Here is a 24,093-nt window from a genome sequence, read left to right on the forward strand (position 1 = left end):
GGTCAGCTCTTTTGTTGTGTGTAGTGTTTGTGGGACGGAAAATGAACAGTAATTGCCTGTAGAAGTCGTGCATGCGCACTAGTTTCCCCCATTTTTCGGGGGGAGATTTTAGGAAATGTCCTAGACGTTGTTCCGACGGGTTCGTGGGTGATATTGGTTGGTCGTGATAGCGCCCTCCCGCGGCGGCGGGCTTTCGCGGCGGCGGGTTTTCGCGTATCAAACCGTAACAACGTCTACAAAACTGAGAGATCGTGTGATGATCGTGGAACAAGCGGCATTTCGACACAGAATAATCGCAACCATGCTCAACGCACCCAGAACCCGAGAGCGATTCCGCGGCATACGTGTTCCCGACGGTCTTAGCTCGGGCGCCAACTGTTCATGTTCTGTGCAGTCGCAAGGTCAACCTGAGGGCGGTTTTAGAAAACATTGGACATTTGAAATATCCTTCTCCTTTTTATTCATTATAGCAGAAGCCCACACCCGGAATCCCCACACCTAATTATTATGTACCAATCTAATTCAGCGAACTTAATTCATAAAACCTCCCACAAACCCTTAATCTTGTGCAACAATGGAGACTTTTGAGACTCTCGGTGGCATCCGGTGCAGCAAACTTAAACACACCGGTCCTTTTCTATTGTTTGCGTCATATTGAACATGAGCAAATTAGCTTACACACGACGCAAGAATTATTGAAAAGGAACGGTGTGTTTGCTGCCACCAATCGTCTGCAAAGTCTCCCACTGCATTCAGCGTAGTATGCATGATAATTTACGTGTAATTATCCCTACTCAGCTTTTTTCGCTTCTCTGATTAGTTCATTCTGGACGTATCCAGCGTCGTCCTCGCTTATTAGAATTTCACTTCCTAAGCCAGTGAAAACTTGTTTGACAGTATCCTTGGTTGATGCGTAAATCATTTTTTGGGGTGCACTGAAACTGTCAAGGCACCTGCAATCAAGGGAAATGTGGTTGGAATTGTTACAATGAAACAAAGTACACCACCCATTCTCAAATTTGTATCCTTGTGGAGACATTTCTTTGTTCTCGTGTAGTAAAGTGTTCAATTTTGAAAGTGAAGTTTCAAAATGCTCTTATTTTAACCAGAATTAGTTTCCTTGGCTGAAATTTGGAATTAATATCCCTTTTCTAAAACTCTTCCATTTGCGACAGATCAACCCACCTTGGAAATTCCTAGTTTTTGAGTAAAACCCATATATCTATTTCGTGAAAACCTTGTGGAGACCTATTCATCTATAGAAATTGCCCTGTGGAGACCTTTACAATGTTTTGTTCCCTATTGTGTGTGTGTCTCCACAAGGATACGAATTTGTGGTCACCATCACAAATTACGGGTCACTTGGCACATTGTTGGACGCGGCGATTTCTTGTCAACATTGGAAGGAACGGGGACAGGCAGCATCGGAAATTCGAAGAGCGGGAGTGGAAGTGGGGGCGGGGGAGGTGGGGGTGGGGGTTGGACACCATCTGACTCTAGGGGTCGCCGTTCAAACATGTTGCATAACAAACAAAACTGCATAATAAAGCGTTTCACGACCGTCCCCGACAGCATACTGTTGCATTTTATGAGGACAGGGTGGCAGAAAAGTGATATCTTAGAAGTGAACAAGCTGCAAATGTATTGAAATCTACACGTCGGCCTTTACTGGGATAGTTTTGTTACCGGTACCTATCTTACCAAGTCAATTTCTTACTAAATTTGAAAAAGACAGAGAAACGTCTTCTCAAAATAAATTTATGTTAATGTAAACATTTCTAAAGCAACCCACCCCTCCCTTTTTAGCATCGCGCCTGATCCTGTGGGATAAATCAAAGCAGCACAATCCATCTACACTAAACGTGCAGGCGACCATGTTGTGTAACGTAACAGTTTTACTGTTTCCAGAGCCACCTGTTTAACTGTACATAGTGGCCCGTCCATAAAGGCACGAAATTCCGACTTTTTAGACCCCCCCTCCTGTACACATGGCATCATACACATTGGTTCCACCCCCACCCCCCCCCCCCCCCCACCCGTACAGGGTGATTCAAAAAGCGGAACCCAACCCAACCCAACCCCCCAAAAAAAAAAAAAAAAAAATATATATATATATATTTCATATTAAAAAAAACCATATGTGGCACCAAAAATAAGCCACTCATAAGCTACTTTTAGATGAAAAAAAATACTGAAATTGCTCAATCCGTTAAAAAAATATTACCATTTAAACACAATGACCCTAAAACCTCTTTCGTCCAAAAATGCGATTTCAAGAATCTTCGTCAAAATCAAACATCACTAGCGATAAATCCTTTAAAAAGGATTAAACAGTTAAGCATATTCAACAAAGTCCTTTTGAAGGCCCGTCTTTCAAAAAAAGTGGATTTTATAAATCTGTTGTTTGCCTAGTAAGCAGGGTTGTTAATGCAGATATTGTGTACTACAGTTGTTGACAGTAAGTTGTTGAAACAAGTATTCTTTGTCATTTTCTTTGTTGTTCCAAATGAACAGTCAGAACACACAATAAAGTGTTAATTTTTTTAAGCAACTGACTGGTTTTAGGGTCATTGCGTTTAAATAGTGATATTCTTTGAACGGAGTGAGCAATTTCAGTATTGTTTCATCTAAAAGTAGTTTCTGATATTGGCTTCCAGGTCATTATTGCTTTTGGTGCTACATGGTTTTTTTTTTTTAAATATGAAGTATAATTTTGGGGGTTTGGGTTCTGCTTTTTTTTTTTACTCACCCTGTATGTATACCCATTCGATGTACAATAATCATGTTTGTACATGTTTATGCACTTTACATTGTACATGTAGATTAGAATAAAGGAAGCATTACGAAATGCATGCTCGCCGGCTACTTGAAGCTATTTGTTTATTAGCGACATTTAAAACCAACAACTTGTCGTGAACAAATGTAGAGGGGCAGGGTTGAGATTTTGTGTGGGATATTTTCGAGTAAAACGATGATGAAGACGACAAATTGCAACACGAAAATGAAGATGGAGATGGCGATAACCGCGACGCACCGTGAATGTGCACAACCGCATTGATTCACATTGCATGAACTGTAAAATGCGTACGAATGATAGCATTTCTATCGAACGATACTGTCAAATAAAAAAATATATATTGTGTAAGAGATGTCAGCTTTGGGTTGCAGAAGTTGTTTTTGGAATAATGAAAAAAAATCGACTATAACCGAACTTAACCAAACCTAAAGAGGGACCCGTATACGTTTTATCATTTCGCGGTCTCTGAAGTTTAATGATCTCTAAAGGAATAGACTGGCGGTGGCACTGGGAAGAAATCGAAATGGTGGGCTGAAGGGTGTAGTGTTATAACAGTTTTCGATGCATAAAAGCTGACCCTGATACTGATATTAAATGTGAGGAAAATACATTGATTTTATGACAATTTACAAGCAAACTTTCGGTTTGCGTGCGTACGCATTGGCTTGGACCCCCTCCCCCTGTTCGCATGATGTACGCAACAGCCCCTCCCCCTTCGTGCTACGTACTTTATGGACGGCCCCATACATGAATGAATACTTCTGCATAAACGCCGTGTTCCAAGAAATTCGAATAACAAAGAGGCAACGACGAGGACGGAAGCTAAAGGCTGCATGGTTATTCCTATAGCCCCTGTCACACTTTTGCGTATCCTAATTCCTTATGAGTTCCTTATCAAAAAAATTCAATACGCAGCCGTACGCTCAATTAACGTCTAAATGTTTTGATCACTTTGACTTATGTGCGACGCACATCTAGCGTACAAGTAACGAATTCAGCGCATCCATTGCGTATGAGATGCGTATGAGTTGCGTATGCAGTGCACAACATTATTTTTCGGGCTGCGAATAGGTCAGTATACAGTGCGCATGCCTAGCGTATTCCGGACGCACCCGACTTATGCCGACCGCATGCTTGACGCACTTTTGAGCGTATTCCCGCCGCATTTCCGCCGCTCGCCGTTCAGCGTGCGTTGCATCTGCGCTGCAAGTACGCTATGTATACGTCCAATACAGGCGGCTCATATGCTGACGGGGTGCGTCACGAACACATAGCGTACTCGTAACGCACTCGACCGATGCGGGACCGATGCGCTGCGTATTTATAACTTATGACCTGCGTAACAGCGTACGCAGCGTAGTTTTGTGCATGCCCAAAACTATCCTGCGTACTGGGCCGTACCATGCGTATATCTGCGTAAAATAAAACATACACAAAACGATAGAGATGCATATGAGGTGCGTATTGTGCGTACGACTGCGTATGAAAAAAATGTCAATGCGCAACTCATAAGGAATTAGGATACGCAGAAGTGTGACAGGGCCCTTAGACACAAGGATTACAACTTTTACACCTAATACAAATGGAGAAAAACCTCACAATTGTAACGGCTTATGTGCCGATGACACGATGTGCTTCCAAAACTTAAAGAATACATGAAAAATTAAGCAAAACGGTGCCGAAAACGTTTTATAAAGCCAAGAAACAGGTGAATTTTACCAACCAGAAGAGGAAGACCAACTTGTCTGAACGTACGCCCAATTCCTGCGGAACATCGTAGAGGGCGTAGCGCGGTTCACCCGATTCCTTCAGGCTGGCGTACAACTCGGTGAAGCCTTGATCCCCCGTGGCCTTGGTGTCCAAAACCACAGACTTATTATCTTTGATCTTGAAGATGGCCCATCTGAATTCGCGACGTAACTTCATTTCCTGGAAGACGGTACCAACTTCGTCGTCAACTGTAATCTGAAGGAAACAAGCGGGAGACGTCGAAGAACAAAACCGAGATACAGACCACGGAAAGTGTTAAGAGGGGCAGATTGTAGAGCGCCGCTGCAAAGCGTAGATGAGAGGCACTCTTAAAGGCATAAGGATCATTTGCATTTATACCAAAATTGCATACTGTATGTCTTGGACTTAGCACTTATTAGTTTTGTAATTTGTATATTTACTCATTGTATAGCGTCATGAGCGTCACTGGGTGATGGACCTGTTGCGCTTAATTAGATGCCACTATTTTTATTATTATTGAAGTTAATCTGCTGAAGAGCAGCCACAAACGGATATTAATCCATATTAATCAATCCAATTATTATCCAAAAGCTTACTTGGATCAAAGATCGTACTCGTACATGTACTAAACACGCCGTGAAAATATATTGTCTGGCTTGCTGTCATTAACAAGAAATTAAAAAAAAGGAAGAGATTTCAAACAATCAGTCAACTGACTGATTTTTGCAATAAAGAGTGCTATTGCCGAAATAGTGTTTCGTGACTAGAAGGTTGTGCATGGTTTTTCACTGTTTTTCCGAAAAGTGTAATATTCACTGAGCTGCAACTTCCGCAGATAAGGGTCTGACCATTCTTCTATGGAGTTTATATTTTGAAACGAACCAAAGCTGGTATAGGTCTATACTGGGGGGGGGGGGGGGGGGGGGTTGCTTCAAAATTTCGATTTTCCTTTCCGAACAAAACTTAAAGGAACGTTATATCCTGTAACAAATAAATGTTTGTTTGCATTTGCAGGCTTTTATACAGTGAAAATTTAGGGATGCACTCTCTCAGGAGGCCAATTATTGGAACCGCCTCTGATTGAGCTTACATGCATTTTCTTAGCACTAGGGTTGGAAGGGGAAAAACAAAACGCCATAACTTCAGCCCACCTTGACCGATCTTAACCAAACTTGGTACAAACAATGTTCATGAGAAGGTCTTTTAGATAGTATCATTAGTTGCCATGGAAGCAATCATAAAGGGCGCTAGAGGTCAACAAACTTTCTGATCATTAAAGTTCACTGTTCATCTTAAAAGACACCAAATGGTAACACAGCATCTAAATGATGATTATCTGACTTTATTTGAACTACATTTGTAAAGTCCTGGCAAATTGACAATTGAACATCATTTGAATGGTATATTCACCCCCATGCTGAACCCGGTTTCTACTGGCGATTGAGGTGGAAAGTGATACGTCAATCTTTCAGATGCGTGGACATGCATTTACCAATCTTGTGAAAACTTGACATGGTACATTTTCATTTACAATGTATATATCTTTTTAAAAAAAATCCTGAGTTGTCATGGAAACCGACATTAGAGATCATTATACTTGGAAGAATATAAATACACCTTTTTTTCCCAATAATAAGTAGTTAAAGTTTTTGAAGTTGTTATTGGCAGTTGATTAGCGGAAACTCAAACATCAAAACACGATTGTGGTTTAATAAAGCCTGGTGAGTTCAAATTTTGGAACCAGATTTCATCCAATAAGCCAAGCCGTGAAAATATTTTAGCTTTGTAAGATTTTGTCATTACAAAACTCAGCTTTTATTACTATTGACATAGATGGAAATATCCTTGGCATAAATTGGTGTATACAAAATTCAAATAATTATTCTGTCACAATAAAGTTTAGCAATTGTCTAGAAAACTTTCATTATCTGTCAAGAGAATTAACTACCAAGAGAGGGCGCTTTGCAAGTAAAACAAAAATGGCAGCCTCCATTGGCAAGCTGGTGTCAATATGATGGTGACATTTCAAGTGGTCATAGTTTGAGAAGTTTGAAAACCTTTGCACGTAAGGTTTCATTTTAATCAACAGTAGAATGTACAAGTTGCTGGGAAAGGTTTTAATGAGAAAATAACGTTTGCATGCCATTTGTGATCAGGTTTTTAGGAGAAGGTTGTTGATTTACGTTGAGTAGTCGATATACATGTCATGCATGTATAGGTCTATGTGGCAGCGTCAATGTGTAAACTGGTGTCCTATATAAGTGATCAAATGCATGTATTTTTGCATGTAAGGCCTTCTCTCATGTGAATTGTTTTCTATTCTATTGATGTCAAAATCACTATCTTCAATATCACGAGCTTAGTGTTACAGGTTCCTGTTATACATAACAATGCCCGGCTATTGTTCTTTTAACTGTGATTTGCCTGTGCATAAAAGAAATGGATGCTTCTCCAGAAAGCGAGAAATCGTTTAAGAGAAAAGGGAGCGATGTGATGGACACTGAAAGTCTCCCAATTAAGCGGAAACAGGTGTGTGTAGTTCACTTTCCCGAGTCCAAATGTAAATCATTTACTTTCTTACATCAAACAAAAGATCCACAAGCTCGGCTAGATAAATTGAAGGAAATACGTGAAAAAAATTGGCTCAGCCTTCATGTTCAAGCCACAGACTAAACAGACACATGTAAGCTTTTTAATGAATACACAGAACATCATGGTTACCATCGAGATTGCTACCAGAGATTCACAATGAATCTCAGCCGCCTACAGGCACCAAGTACCAATATGGCAACTCTATCTCGTGCTCGTACTTGCCGTCAACTCTCTGGTGATAGGGAAATAATTCTTTTAAGCCAGACTGCATATTTTGTAATAAAGAAGGGGGAAAGAAAATTAGAAGAGGTAGTATTTGGACGACAGAACGAACATCGAAATTTGAATGTGATGGATGGAAAAAATGTACAGATTGCTGAGACAAAGTCCGATGAAAAGCTTCTAAGACGAATCAGGGGATTCGATCTATTTGCTTGTGAGGCACAGTATCACAAAAGCTGTCGAATGTCATATCCTAAAGATCCACCTCACTGGAGAAGTACAAATGAGGAAGAAAAGGAAAAGCAAACAGAGCTAGAAAATATACATCAATAAGCCCTCTCAAAGGTCAGTCAAATAATTGACAAAGAAATCCTGCTTGATGGAAAGGTCATGAAACTCACTGACCTTAACAAGGAGTACATATCAAGTCTGAAGAACACCAAATTTCCAAATTCAAAGCACAGGGGCAAAAAACTCACTAACAAAGCTTGAGAAAAGTAAGGTGTACAAGGACAAATTGCGATTTTGTAAACTTGATCACAGGGAAAAGTTTCCTTCCTATCTTGTGTATAGTTCTGACATCAGTACCGAGTCAGCAGTAAGATGTGCTTACGAGCTCGGCTCGTCTAACTTGATAACAGAGACAGCAGATTACCTAAGGGGTGTAATTCATGATGCCTTCAAAAAGTCTAGCAGCCCTCCATGGCCTCCAACTGCCCCAAAACTGAGAGGCATGAATGATGTTATTCTAAGCCAACTTTACGACTTCCTGAGTCATGTGATCTCAGGGAAGTCAACAAGTCACTCTGAAAAGGTGCTCAGACTAGTCAATTCCATTGGCCAAGACCTTTGTAGAGCTGCAACAAACGGCAAGTGGAAGCTGTCAAAGCACATACTTGTTTGTATGACCCTACGGCACCTCTTCCGAAGTGCTCAACTCATAACACTCATACATACGTTTGGCCACTGTGAAAGCTATTCCTTCTCACTGGAGCTGGAAAGAGCCATAGCCAGTGCAGTACGCCAAACCTCAAACATCTTGTCAACAAGGATTATTCGTAATCCAGATTGTCCTTCCCTGTTTCACTCGGACTTTGATAACTTTGACCAACTGTTGAACAGCCTCACTGGAGGTGGTTCAATACATACGCCTCATGGAATCATGCTGCAAGAGGTAGAGGGACAACAGGGAAACATTGGTGGATCTCTCCCTGAAATACAAGTTGTTCCAAAGACAGGTCAGCGGTCTCTGAGGTTCTCTGAGTATGTTATCACAACATTCGATCTTGGTGTATGCATGAAGGCATGTCCTCTCATCTGGAACAAGCCGGAAAGATTCAAGAAGCACATTGTGTTGATTGGTACATTTCACTTGATTTGTGCCTATTGCAAGATGATTGGCAAGAAAATGGCTGGATCGGGCCCATACTGATGTACTTCTAGAATCTGGGCTGATGTCCTCTGGTTCACGGAGTACTAACTGGCAAGAATTATGTAAGAGCCATTCACTGTCACAAGACAATGCTTGAATGTCTTGAACGGCAGCTTTTGGAGCAGTTCTCATCACAGAGTAGCCAAGAGGCCTTAATGTCTGCAGTACCGAATCTCTGCAGTGAACTTGCTCAATGCTTGAACAAAGAAAGCCTAAGCCGCGTCATGGAAGATGCCGGCGTAAATGGCTATCTACAGGAGTACTTGCTCTATCGAGACAGATTTCGTAAGGGCAGCTTGGGCAAAACTGCCCAGTTCTGGATGTCCTACATAGATCACATATGGTTGGTTCTATTACTGATGCAAGCTGTGAAGACCAATGACTTCCATCTCTATGTGCACTGCTTCCATCTTATGCCAGACCTTTTTTTCAGCTTTGGTGGTCAAAATTATTCTCGATATCTGACCTATTTCAGTAGTCATATTTCCAACATTGAGACGTCTCACCCTGGAGCTACCTAATTGCTGTACTATATTGCATGTATGGTCAAGATGAGGGTAATGAGTTCATCCGAGTCAAAAGCCCTGACACCGATATCTTCTTCATTCTCTTGCATTATGCTCTTCATCTAGAGAAGGTGACTGTACACTTTGACACTGGCACAGGAAATAATAAACGACTTATCAATGTGACAGCAATCGCACGAAACTACACACAGCAACACTGTACAGCACTTCTGGCTCTTCATGCATTTAGTGGCTGTGACAGCACCGGCGCAATCAAGGGAATTGGAAAAATAAATCCCATCAAAACACTTGAGCGAAATCCCAAGTTTGGGCCCGTATTAGCAAGTTTGGGTGATAACTGGGATGTACCCAAGGAACTACTTGATAAACTGGAACAGTTGACATGTGCGATTTACAAAAAGCCTCGATCCAGCCGTGTCGACGAGCTCAGACACTTCATCATGAAAGAGAGGTGTGGCCCTGATGGCAAATTCAATTCAGTGGCAAATATTGACTGGGCAAATCTTCCACCATGCCGAAAGTGTCTTGAACAACACATCAGGAGGGTAAACTTTCAAATAGGAATATGGAAGAGGTCCCACATTGCAACTCCCGATGTACCACCTCCTACAAATGGCCATGGATGGACGCACATTGGTGAGGATCTAGAACCTCTGTTATGTGGATTGAAGGCAATGTTATTTCTCAGCAGATAGCCGACATCCTGGAAGAACTTTTGGAGGAAGACTCTGATGAGGACGTAGAGAACGCTGAGGATGTAGAATCAGACTATGACACAAGTGATGAAGAAAGCAGTGACGATGATTAGCATGGCTATTTCAGTCATACACGTACCTAGGACAAAAAGATTCATACTCAGCTATTTAAATCCTTCTTTCTGTAGTGATTTTAGATAATTGTTTACTTACCGTACTTGGGGAGAAAAGAAAATCAGAAAATGCAACCAAGGTTAGATATGTAAAAAGTGTGTACCTATACCTTAAAAAAACCTGAACATTGGATCAAGTGAAGGAAGGGTCTTCTTACTGAAAGGTAATTACTTCTAGTTACCCCAACTAAAAAAAAAAGTTTGACTTGTTTTCATATTTCTTATCTTTTTTAACACCGTCATTTTTGTATGAACCAATTCAACTGAGGACATCGCTGACCGTGGCTTTTGTATTTTGAAACAAGATTGAACTAATATTTGAAAGATGTGTATAAAAAATGAAGCAAAATAATATACACATGTACCACTTTATTATTGTCCATAATGATGACTGCCTCGCATCAAAGTGTTATTTTACTTTAGATAATTTGAAAGTACATTCATTTCTGTCAGGATCATAACAAAAGCTACTCAAAGCATTCACAGTTAATAATATGTGCCAATAAGGAATACCGGTATGTATAAGATTCCAAACCATGGATTTGATTTTTTCTTTTGTTATGTGTGTGTCACTGTTTCAATATATACAGGTAACAAGAGGATTTCACCGACAATTCCTATGTTAAGCTACAATGAGAATCAAAAGTTCATTTAAATTATAAGTTAATTTCTTTTATAATTTTGCTCCTTGACCAGATTCAATTTACTCGGATAGACTACGCGCGATTCAATGGGTGATAGCCCTCTATTTTTGCAGCGAAAAAGTTGTTAATTGATTCCTAATTAAAAAGTAAAAATGTACCATTATTATGTATTCATCTAATTATAGCGCCCTCTATAGTTGGTTTCCGTGATATATAAATGAAAATGTACCATGTCAAGTTTTAACAAGATTGGTGAATGCATGTCCACGCATCTGAAAGATTGACGTTTCACTTTCCACCCCAATCGCTAAGAGTAGTAGAAACCGGGTTCAGCATGGGGGTGAATATACCATTTAAATGATGTTCAATTGTCAATTTGCCAGAACTTTACTCGCAAATTAGTTCAAATAAAGTCAGATAATTCATTATTTAGATGCTGTGTTACCATTTGGTGTCTTTTAAGATGAACAGTGAACTTTAATGATTAAATTTCAGAAATAATTATGGCAACTGCGAAAGAAAATGTGACCAGAAAGTTTGTTGACCTCTAGCGCCCTTTATGATTGGTTTCCATGGCGACTAATGATATTATCTAAAAGACCTTCTCATGAACATTGTTTGTACCAAGTTTGGTTAAGATCGTTCAAGGTGTGCTGAAGTTATGGCATTTGTTTTTTCCCTTCCAACCCTAGTGCTAAGAAAATGCATGTAAACTCAATCAGACGCGGTTCCAATAATTGGCCTCCTGAGAGAGTGCATCCCTAAATTTTCACTGTTAACATCTTTTTTTCCGATTGGGGACATGCCTAGGATAAAAAAAATATCGGTGGCGGTGGGTTCTGGGGGGGGGGGGGGGGGCACTGGGACCCCCATAGCCAACGGACTATAGCTAAGTAGGCGATGATCAAGGCTGGGCCGCGACACTGCTGCGCTTCGCGATCACGGTAGGCCACGTGCAGCCAGGCCGGCGTGGCTGCACCATACTGCTACCTTCTACCAGAATCTCTGCTATTTTTGCGTCTTTTTCTGTCCTACCGTGGATAGCAAAACCCATGGCTTTCCAAGTCTGGTTTTAAGTGGCCCATCCATGTTTTTTGGTCGCATACGGTTCCACACTGTATACCGTTATACACACGTGCATGTACTTGACCAAAGATGTACATGTTCATGTACAATTAGTCTGAACATGCAAGTACATGTAATAATTACGGGGAATGGGTCATTTGGGAGACATTCCCATAGACTTGTGCAGAAAAGTTTTCGAACTTAAATGTACCCTAACCCAATATTCCCTCGTCCTTTTTCCACGAATTTCGGTATTTTTACTAATTAGACCACGAGCAACAAATATTACCCTATTGCGACAGCAAAATTTTGCCTCTAAAGGGGGGCTGCGCCATTAGGGAGACAGGTATGTGTCTCCCTAAAAGCCGGTGTCTCCCTATTTAATATCGAAGAAATTACGATAACGTGTCTCCATAATGGTACATTTTGTAGGAATACATGTACGTTCTGGATTGGACATTTGGGAGACATCCCCATAGACTTGTGCACAAACTTTTTCCAACTTAAATGTGCCCTAACCCAATATTCCCTTGTCCTTTTCCCACGAATTTCGGTATGTTTACTAATTAGAACACGAGCAACAAATATAACCTAATTGCGACAGTAAAATTGTGCCTCAAAAGGGGGCTGTGACATTAGGGAGACATGAAAATGTCTCCCTAATGACCGATGTCTCCCATCGTGCGAAGAAATTACGATAACGTGTCTCCTTAGTGGTACCTTTACACGTATTACTCTTCTTATTATCGTTATTACCTACTTGTGATGTGTGCTGTTGACCATGGGCGACACCAGGATTTTTTTCTAGAGGGTGGCAAAGCACATCCCCCCCGAAATCAATGTACTTACTTAAATATTCGCGATTTATCATTATTCGAGAGTAGGCAGGGACATTTCCCCCCACCCCAACCCATAAAATTAACAGCAATATGACTTTGCACCTCTTTTTTTTCCTTTTTCCCTCTGTTTTCTCCGCTTATTTTTTTTTTTTTTGCTTTTCCGGGGGGGGGGGGATGCTGTTGACATAGTTATTCATAAACTGCACTGTCGCTATAAAGGCACATGCATAGGTACCGCTGGCTATCGAACTTAATAAATTCAAAAGTAGAAAGTACTTAATTGATTAGTTATCGTGGGACTATTTTTCCGTTCGATAAAAAGCTCTTAACTAACGTAATGCTAGAAAATTATCATTTCAATTTTGAGTGCCACACCTAAAAAGCACGCATAGGCCTATAGTACCAGCTTGAAGAACTAGCCATGAACTAAAATTCGGTAGTTTATAGACACTCAACTTGTTGCGTACGTTGATGAGCACGCGTTTTCAGAAATTCCAATACTATGACTAGGGGTTGACTCCCAACAACCCCTTCAACAGATTTGGAGTCCCTTTATGTCTTTTGTTTTGTTCAAGACAGATACAAAAAAAACATCTTTGCGTAAGGGTTTCGGTAACACCGCTTTCGTTTTTTTTTTTTTTTTGGCGATTTGTTTTTGGTTTTGAGACGACCCGGTTAACTCAACATTAAAGCTGTAGTCCATCATTTGCAACTATCCAAAAAGTATCTGACGTAATTATTGTTGACAAACATACTTGGGCCAAGTTCGGGCAAGGACCATTAGTCGACTAGTGGTTGATTTGTGACGTACCTTACGCCTGCGCACTTATAGCAACGTGCGAACGTCTCTAGTCAAACGCTGGTCAAAATGTCATCGCAAAACTTCTGGATCCTGGCTCTCTGCTAGCGTTATGAATGCGCGCGGCCATTGGTTACCAGCGAAGCAACCAACCCCAGTAGGCTGGTTCCAAATAGTCGACTAGCGTAGTCAACCACCGTCGACTAGACATAGTTCGGGCAAACGTTAGTTAACCATTGGTCAACTATAGTCCTTGCGCGAACTTGGCCTTAGTTGAAAGAGAGTATTGGGACTAAACTCAACATCGTCCCCAGGGTGTCGAGCAGTACGCGCCTATCACTACCTGCTCTCTCACCCTGTATTGGATCATTTGCATGTGCAAGATTTTTGAATACGTATACAAATGAGGAATAGTCTGGTGCCTGCATGTGCGTTACATTAGCGTTTGGTTTGGTATGCGGCGTCTGGGGTAAAAATAGAGTCAATTCGTCGCAGCGCGAGCGTGGCGTGAGTTACGAAAACACGATTCATTTAATTAAACTGTTACGATCTTATCAAGACAATATGCAGTATCATATTTCATATTTATATGAACAAATTGGAAAGGAAATGTGTATTTTCGAGAAGGCGTGGACGAATGATCGCGAAAACACGTACTGCACGTTGTGAATAACAACACCAACTACACGATAAAAATCCATTACTAGCCAATTGCGGTATCGAATGAGGATACAGGAAGAAAGCTGCGTCGGATTGCTGCGCGACATCGCGTAGCTGCAAAAAAACCCACCCAAAACCACCACACAACTATAAAAATTCAAACTTTTTTTCGCATTGAAGCATTCATTAATTTGAACAAATGCGTTTACGGAACGATAAATTGCAAATCACATGTTATTTACACCTTGTTTCTGGCCGTTGAAGGGGTACTTGTGCACGGAGCTCATGCGCAAACGAAGGATTTTAATTTAAAAATGGTAAACATTGATGACTACAACGTCTCCCTACAATAACTTCCTGTCTGATGACGTCATCATTGTAAAACAATGTTTGTGGGCAGTTTGGTAAAATTTGGACATAGGGTTTTTAAATTTCAAAATATTAACTGTCTTTGATCTGCCGCTAGAGGGCGTCTTTTCGGAGGATGACGTCATTAAAAAAAAAAATGATTTTTCCATTTCCCACTTAACACCTTCGATAATTTGTACTACTATAGTAAAATGCTTCTGTTTCCAGTTTTATTCATTTATCATTGTACCTCCGGCAACCTTGGAAGTAAAGGTCAAGCGATTCTGTGCACGGAAATCCAGCACATTGCCCAAGACAATATCTACCACCTCACTAAAACAAAAACACCCGGTAATCAATTCAGTTTGAGAGATATAGTTGAAAGTAAAATGTCAGATTTTGACCTTAAATCGCTGATAATTCAGTGTGATGACGTCAAGTTGACGTCACGATTTTTTGGTCAAATTGTTACCCAATGATGCATGTTTGTACAAGGTTACATCGTCATCCCCAGAACCGTTTGGAAGAAATTAATTTTGTTTTAATATCTACGCCTCTTTCGGTATTTTGAATTCACCTATCTTCCGTTAACCACGGAGGTAGAGGTCAACTGGTCAAGCGACTTCACGTACACACACACAAATGTTCATCAAGCTATGATCCTTTGTTTTGTTCTTTGGTTATGACTGAAACAAAAAGGACACTATTTGAACTAAAATCGCTTGTAATTTGTGACTGATGACGTCATCATGACGTCACACTTGTACGCACACCTCTGTATCAGGGTTGATGTTAATGCCAATTTTGAACTTCATGCGATTTTCCGTTTGAGAAAACAATGCCGCGGAAAATTATTGTCAAGAAAAATAATCACACAAGAACAAAGAACATTGACAGAACCAAAGGGTGATGGGCGGTTCACTCCATCACCCAATTGCGACCATGTTACCAAAACACACTGCTTTAGTGTTGCATTCCGACATTATAACGTCACTGTATGAATAAACTGGTCCAGAAGCGATCAAATCCGAGTAACTAGACAGCGATCCAAGTTGTATCAGGTTAAAAAAGGAAAACAATGTTGAGTGACTCCCCTCCCCGGATACAACACCGCCTTTCGTATAGGCTGGGCTGGGCTATAGGCTTGGGGAACCTTGGCTGGCCTGGACTTGGGTTGGGTTGGGCCTGGCTCGGCTCGGTTGGGTTGGGCCTGGTTCGGCTCGGCTGGATGGTTTAGACTTGGTTAGGCTTGTTTTGCTTGCTTGGCTACAGGATCGGATGGGAAGTGCTTGCTAAGATTTCAACTTAAAAACTGAACCTGCCTAGGGTAGATTTCATATTTTTCTGACTGTTAAATCACTTACCCCTGACATTGCCATGATGTCACACTTCAAGAGGGGTCAGTTCAGTCAACTTCAGTAGTCTATAAGAGAATGAGGAAAATCATGTTGGGTGAAAACTATGGACAGAGAGAGAGCAAGCGTCGAAAAAAAACCCAAAGGTTCCGTTAATCTGATAAAGGGATCAACAACTTCGTTGGGCATAACGAGTTACCAGCACTATTTGAAAGTTGATGATGCTGATAGTAATGGGCGTCGCAAGGGCGGAGTGGGGCAAGGGGGCGCTTGCCCCCCCCCCCCCCCCCGACGAGCCTTTTAAAAAAGGAGAAGAAGAAAAAAAGGGAAAAAAAACAAGAACAAGAGGGGCGAAATCATGTTGTTGCTAATTTAATGGGTTGGGGGAGCAAATATCCCTGCCCACCCTCCGAAAATGATCAATGGGGAAAATGCTGAAAAAATACGGATTTTGAGGGAAAAAAATGTGAAGATCCAGTTCTCCCAAAAAAATCCTGGCGACGCCCTTGCTGATAGTGCCGATGAACAGTGTTACGGTCCGGTCAAGTCGCTTGAGTCGAGTCCGAGTTTGGAGTCAATTTGGGCGAGTTCCAGGTTGGAGCAGAGTTGTAATGACTCAAGTTAATGACTCGACTCGAATCTGACTCGAGTCACAATTGTTGGTGAAGCCGCTCAATTCGAGTCCCAACTCGACTCGAATCACGGCGAACAAATGACTCGATTCGACTCGAGTCCCTCAAGAAAAGACTCGACTCGATGAGAGTCGAAGGCTTATAACACTGTGCGAAATTACATTTGCGGTGAATTATGGTACCAAGTTATTTTTATTCGTGTACTCTGCTACCTCCAAATTGTGGCCGTTTATCGTGTATAAATACTGTGTACGCGGTATCAAGGGCTCTCACCTCGTGGTTTTTGTCCACAAACTACGATCCCGGAAACAGACTTTAAACGCATTTCCCAATGTTTGGTTTCATCATCAGCTTCGGGCGATTTCTTAATACCTTGGTTGAACTCCAGCTAAATTTATGTCCCGCTTACAACAAAAATAATTAGATATTATATTTCTATACACTTGTAATCAGAAACGTTTTCGTACACTGCAATTTGGTCTTCACGTTGTCAGCGTAAAACAATTATTGCAGACCAGAAGCCAAACCAGAGATAAAAACGAAGTTTCACTTCTTATGACAGCGGCGGCGGAACGCTTTTCAAACTGGGGGGGGGGGGGGGGATCACTGAAAAGGGGCACTTGCTCAGAAAAAAGGCACATTCCGTCGGTGTAAAAGAGGAGAAAATTGTGAAACTATTTTTGTTCACATTGCAAGGAATACATGTTACCCATCAGAACAAAATTTACTAACAACATTGATATATTATAAGATGGTTTTTTTTTTTTGGCGACGTGGTGATAATCAAATTTGGCTTTGCCCTTCACCGACGTCGCCGTGCCATATGTACATGCAAACACTCTACGTATTTCGACTTGAGCGGGAGCCCGCTATTGCCGCTAACCTATGGAACGCCAAACGTACCAATTTATGATGTAAACGTAATTTGATAATGTCGTCAATGCATTATGTGATTGGTACGTTTGGCGTTCCATAGATGGGTTGTTTGTGCGCGGGGTGCGGCATTCCTTTCCTTGCTCTGGTGTAGAGTACATCACTCTCCTTGCTTCGGACTGTAATCGCCGCTGTTACATTTTCATTATTTTGTAACCCATCATTTTCCTGGCACAGGTTCTCCTGCCGCTGGTCATTTTGGACGAGGACGAGACCTGTACGTGACCACTTGTGGAGCTGTGTATGTGAGGGGCTTCTGTTCTCCGCTTCCCTCCATATCACCATTTCTTCATTTCATCACACCTCCTGGCTGTCCCCTGATGAGTTGCTTTCGTTTGGACGTTTGAGTCGTCAGCTCGCGCCGTCAGCTGTCCGGACTCCGATGTTTCTCGTTCCGTGAACTTTGTTCTTTTCGCGAACTTTGTACTCGCGCGTTCGCGGACGTGACCGGGATTCGGATCGTCGGTCATCGCTGGATCTGGACAAGACTACAGGAGACGCAACTGCTGACAGCTTACCATTTTCTTTCATAGTGTATTAATTATTGTAATATTCTGTGCATTTTCATTTGTGTTTACATTACCCACTTTCTTTGTTTTTTTTGTTTTGACTTCAAGTTGAAGAGTGTATGAGTGAATTGAATTAAAGGTCCTTTTTAGTTCGAACTGTAAATAAACCTATTTCTGAACATTTTTATTTCTTTGATTATTTTGTCGAACTGAACCGGTTGGATTGATATCATTGGGGTTTTCCAAAACTGGAATAGACCCCGCGACATACATGTTTATCTCGACACGATTCAATCGTGCTTGTACTTGTACTTTGTAACATAAACATACCGTAGATCTTAGAGAAGGAACACACGTTGTGATTCGTGGACGGTAAACGTCATTACTGGACCAAGCCAAATCTAATGTGGCTTTCGCGAACCCGGGATTCCCGGGTTCGTATGCTATTTAATCAGTTGACGACCATAAATAATTATGTTCGCACATACTAATAAAACAGGTGGGAGTGCAGTGGTTTGTCCTTGATAAACAGTCAGGCTATCCCCAATGTATGTGCGTCTGTTGTCCAGAGCCAGCCTGCCTCCCATCAGAATTTGAGTGACGAGTGATGAGCCAGTTAAGTGCTGGAAAGCTACCTACAGCTAAGAAAGCCACATTAGACTGGATTTGGTCCAGTAATGGTGCACTACTGACAAAGCCAGCCTCGTTTTCAAACGCAGAAGTGCGAAGATCGACTATAAACTCGTTGTATAGTAGGATTCCTCATACGACTAGATTTATAAACAGACAAAAACATTACCGTTTATGAAAATATAGGCCGAATAAAGTAATATAGTGATAACACTTACCAGTCTGTGATTATTACGGAAGGTCTTCTCTGTAGAATGATTCAGGAAATCCCCCTGGGTCACGAGCAAATGAAGGTTTCTGGGTCTCTTAGTTGGAAGTTTCTGCCAGCCAACTAGGAAGCGTGAAAAGAGAAAAGGCAGCGCGCACGCCTAATCACAAACCTTGTACCTTGTACCTTGTAGTTCAAACTCCCGAACGGTCTACCAGGGACTAAACTGGAAGTTAACGAGAGTGGATTAATGTCTAGCAGGGGCTGTGATGTTTTTGTTGGTTTTGGATGGAGCTTTTGAAGGTTACAGAGGAAGTTGTGTTGACAATTTGATGTGGTAGGGTATTCCAAAGTAAAATAGCTTCAGGAAAAAAAGACTGAATAAAGGGGGTAGATGTATGGTGGTAGACTTCAAACTGCTTGTTGTGGGTTCTCCTGGATCTGATAGTTTTCTGTCTGAGGTATAAGTTGGCGTCAATGTCGATGTCCTGGTTAAGAATTCTGTGGAGTGTGACTATTCGTTGCGTCTGTCGCCTGGTTTCGATAGGATCCCAATTGAGGTCCGTGAGCATCTTGGTCACACTGGATTTGGCTCTATAGTCGCCGCACACAAACCTGGCTGCTCTTCGTTGGACTTTTTGAAGAATGTCCCTGTTTTTTTTTGGTTCCTGGGTTCTAAGCGGCAGAGGCATATTCCAAAGCACTTGCTCCTGATGCCATAGTAGTTCAGCTTCTGAAGCAGGCGCTGATGTGGGACAACGTCAAATGCCTTGCTGAAATCAAGGATGGCGATGTCTGTAGTCTGGTAACTATTATGATTTGAAGCCAGGTCGTGCAGAGTTGTGATGAGCTGGGTGTCACAAGATCTAGATTGTCTAAATGCGTGCTGTGCGTCAGAAAGGATGTTGTACGCAGATAAAAACTTCATGATCTGACTGTCAATGATGTGTTCCATGAGCTTGCAACAGACACACTTCAGTGAGATAGGACGGTAGTTAGCTGGGTCGGATTTCAAGCCTTTTTTGAAGATGGGCCAAATATTTGCTTTCTTCCAGTCTTCTGGGAGTTCATTCTGGTCTAAACTTTGGCTGAAAATAAACTGCAAGACGGGTGCCCATTGGACTGAAGCAGTTTTCAGGGCAGCATTTGGTATCTCGTCTGGTCCAACAGCCTTGTTGACTTTGAGGGAGGAGAGTAGTATCTCTACACCGTCAACAGTGATCTCCAGGTCTGGAATATCTGGGCAAGGACTGGGCGGCATTGAGGGGAGAACTGGATCTTCACATGAGAAAACACTTTGAAACTGGTCGGCAAGCCTGCTTGTTGGCCTTGGTTTGGTCGTCGACAACTGTCACATTACCAACTTTCAAGGTCTGGATACCAACATTATCCTGTCGCCGAGATCTTACGTAGTTCCATAATTTCTTGGTGTTGTTAGAAGATGATAGATCAGCTACATACTCTCGGTTTGCCTTAAGGAGTTCTTTATCAACTTCATTTCGGATTTTCTTAAACTGGTCCCAATGTTGTTGACTGCCGTGCTTTATGGCTTTTAAGTAGTAGCGCTCTCTCTCTTCCTGCAGAGTCTTTTATGTCTCTGTGTGAACCATGGCGGGCGTTGCTGGCCTTTGACCTGCTTACTAGGGACATGTTTCTTGACAAAGTTCGTGATGGTGTTTTTGAGGAAGCACCAGTTTTCGGTAACAGTCTTTTGTTCTGGTTTACTCTCCAGAAATTTGTCAGCGAAATTTTGGGCGTCCTCCTTAAAACCTTGCTCATTCAACTTGCTCCAAATATAAACAGTCCTTGGTGGTTTCACAGGGATGGAAGTTTGTGTCTCTATTTCAACCATAACAGTACTGTGGTCAGCAAAGGAAGTGTGGGGATACACGTTGATCACATGTGAAGGTCTTGTTGAGAAACAAAGATCAAGGAAGTTTTCTGTTCCATTCACATTTCTACGTGTCGGAAAGGTCACGATCTGCTCCATACTGTGGTCACCGGCGATATTGATAATCTGTCCCGGAAGAGGGCCATGAAACTCAATTGAGTCAGTGTTCCACTTCATGTCCGGGATATTGAAATCCCCTCCTACGATAATGTACGGTGATTTCGATTCCTGTTTAATTTGATTAAGGCTGGCGTCTAACATGTCCAAGTCGTCTTTAGCAGCCGGGGGCCTGTAGTAGCTTCCAATAAAGATGCTTTCTGGTCCCATCTGCAACTGACACCAGGCTTGTTCACTGGATTCGTGAACAAGATCTGGTCTTGAAAGTGCCTTTAATGGCGATAAAAACACCACCACCATCTCTGGTGTTTCTGTCTTTCCTGGTCACTTGATATTGGCTGGGGAAAATTTCGGATGACCAAATATTTTCGTCTAACCATGATTCGGAACCAAGAATTATGTCAGGAGATTTACTGTCAATAAAGGCATGTAGTTCAGCGATTTTTCTCCGGATGCTCTGAAATTAATGATTGCAATAATCAGTTTCCTGCATTTGGGAAGTTTCGCTTTGGATTTTGAATGCGTATTCTGATCTATCGGGGAAGAAGTTCGTGTCGGAGTCGTTTCATTTTCCATCTCAGTATTATCAGAGCTAGCGTTGGAGACGTTTTCGAAACTCTGCGACATGGGGGTGTTCAGAAGTGAACAGCGAGGGCAAAACCAAGGTTCATGCTGGTTTTGTTGATGATACTCATACGATCTATTTGAGACCTCAGTACAACCTATATGTGCCCACATGTCACACCCATCACACTGCACGGCTTTGTCATTGTTCTTGACAGAGAAGGTACACATAACACATGGGTATTTTGGCTTACGGCCACGCCTTGTTGTGCCTGGATTAAGTTCAATGTCCCCACTAAGCATGTTAACTAATAAAACAGTAGCACATAGTCCTTTCGGTAGTTGTTGCGGGTAAACGCCATACTTCATGCCCCGTCCAAAACTTGGTCGGATTGTACAGGCATACGAGATGAAATAAACAGTTAGCAGTCTTAGTCTAACAGCATAACACAGTTCGGTACAGGGATAAGAAAAAGGAACATTCCTACCATAGTTCTGATGTTTTGCAAACACGTAGATATTCCCGTTATTTTCATTGACGAGTCTTGTGGCAAGCAGTAGCAGTCCCAATGGTAGATGAAGTCCCTTTAAAAAACAACAACATGTCTTCACTAGTGTAGCGTGTATGGCGGCAAGTTAAATTGGCAGGTAGTTAAAAAGACATCTAAATTTTCGTGGTTCCAAACAAAATATGACATCAAAAACGTGCTCCACAGTTTCACAACGGACTAAAGTTCACGATTGTAGATAAAATAAACGAGGATGTGCGAGTAAAAACATGGATAAAAAGGGATACAAATCAAGGGGGTCGGAGGTTATAAAAACGCGTCCACAAACAGTAGCGGTATTAGTGGGCTCGTAATAATGAGCTAAGTGCGACCATATGGCAGACCCTTCTCAAAATCAAAATCCGTAATTAACCACTAATTGCTACTTAATTGATTAGTCAGGTTGATTCACTTGTTTTCCAATATACCCAAGTCAGTAACTATCGTGATAATACTATACTGTGATGAGGCCAGAGCAGCTAGACTCGGTTCGAGCCCATCTATTTTAGTTTCCCATATTAATATGAAACGGAAATCAATTACATTAAAGGAATTATTGTTTCTTTGCTTCACAAACTAACCGACAAACGGACGAACAGACTGTGATCAAGTGTCGTAAAGATTGCTTAGGTTCAAGGGAAAGCGCCCTCTCCGTTGATATGTCCCGGAAATTCTTATGACTCCTTCAATATGAACATGCCCATGGCATAGTTTACAATAACAATCAGTCGTATAAAAAGAAATAACCGATCAGGTCAGTGGGTTTTTAATAAAAAAAAAACACGCAAGGGTCACGGTTAGCTGAGAACCCGGAAACATACACTCGTCCAACCTGTTCTAGCGGGTTTTCTTACAACATTTTGATTGACTCTCACAGTCCAGGATGGGCAAGGCTTGGGAAGTGTTGATCCTAATGTTGCAGCTCACGACATCAGTGAGATCATCGCCTACAACTCCCACTCCAGCCACACAACCAATCCCACCTAGCTTCATAGTCATCGTGACAATCGAAGCCGTGGTTGTCGTTGCCATCGTCAGCGTCATTCTTATTGTTGTGTGCCGCAAGCGGCCAAGCACCGATCATGCCCCTGAGGAAGTGGAGACAGCTGGGAGCCACCTTCCCGTAGGCCTGCCTGGGAAGCGTTGGATGGGTACTGTCCATGACCACATTGTCGCCTCTCCGTCCTACCACGGCCCTAGTGTGATACGGGGGACAGTTAACCTCGACCCTATATATGAGACTAGGATTAAGAGCAATAACACCTAGAGACCCAGTCCAGATCTGTTGTCCGTTAAATGATCAGCAATCTACAACCACCACGCATTATTGTGACATGATTGTGTTGATGCCTTGCGTATGGTTTGGAGTCTCCCATCCCAGATATTTACCATAAGCCTGCGAAGAATGAGAATCGGCAAGAAGTAGTGTGGCAGGAACATTAGATCCAACCTATCCAGAAGACCTAAAAGCAATCGTCGTGAGATTTCTCCACGTATACCTCCAGAACAAGTACAAAAGAAAAGTGTTCCTTCTGGAGGCGGAGCTTCAATTCAAGGAGGAGAAGTTTGCCCTGGATAGAGAAAAGTTTGTTTTTTTTGGTTAAAAGAGAAGGAGATAGGAGGTTACACGTTCTAGCAACTTTTCTGCTATTCTGTAAGAAGAAAAGCAGATGTCGACTTTTGAATCTCCATAGAGTTTGGCCAATGCAACCAAATGGACAAATTGGAGGTTACATCTTTTTCTGGGGCCAAGTTAGTTTTAAGATGGATTTTTTGCTTTTTCTTCATTCCTCTCCAGAAAATCTTGAAAACGGTGGGCGTTGAATAACTTTGAACAAAAGAGGGCGCTTTCAACGAATACAGTAAACAGTCGTCACTTGGCTACAACTGAACACAATGCTTAAAGAATCTGACAAGCGTTTGGAGAGTGAGACATTGGTTATTTCAAGACTTTTTAGCCCTCTGTTGCCAAATTTCAAGCGGTGTTACGGGGGTAGTCAGCGGCTGGACACCCACAAGACACAGGTCCCAACTGGAAAGGGGGAAACGTGCATCCATCTGCAATACATTTTTTTTAATTTGGCAACCGATTCCATGACCATAATGCGCATGCGTCAGTTAGTAACGGAATGGTTGTCGGACTAAAACTCACTTTAAAATAAAAATCCGACAACCATTCAGT

General features: G+C 41.9%; 1 protein-coding gene across 1 annotated transcript; it reads right to left on the reverse strand.

The window, feature by feature from the left end:
• Nucleotides 1–790: 790 nt before the first annotated feature.
• Nucleotides 791–18,923, reverse strand: LOC119735828 (cofilin-like). The gene is made up of 4 exons (XM_038209765.1): nt 18,802–18,923; nt 15,889–15,947; nt 4,521–4,762; nt 791–953 (listed from the first exon to the last, which is right to left on the reverse strand). Exons 2-4 carry the CDS (start codon nt 15,901–15,903, stop codon nt 791–793), a joined length of 420 nt encoding a protein of 139 aa, XP_038065693.1. The 5' UTR covers nt 15,904–15,947; nt 18,802–18,923.
• Nucleotides 18,924–24,093: the final 5,170 nt, after the last annotated feature.

The sequence above is a fragment of the Patiria miniata genome, unplaced genomic scaffold (genome assembly GCF_015706575.1).
Source record: "Patiria miniata isolate m_02_andy unplaced genomic scaffold, ASM1570657v1 HiC_scaffold_29, whole genome shotgun sequence".
Classification (NCBI taxonomy): Eukaryota; Metazoa; Echinodermata; class Asteroidea; order Valvatida; family Asterinidae; genus Patiria; species Patiria miniata.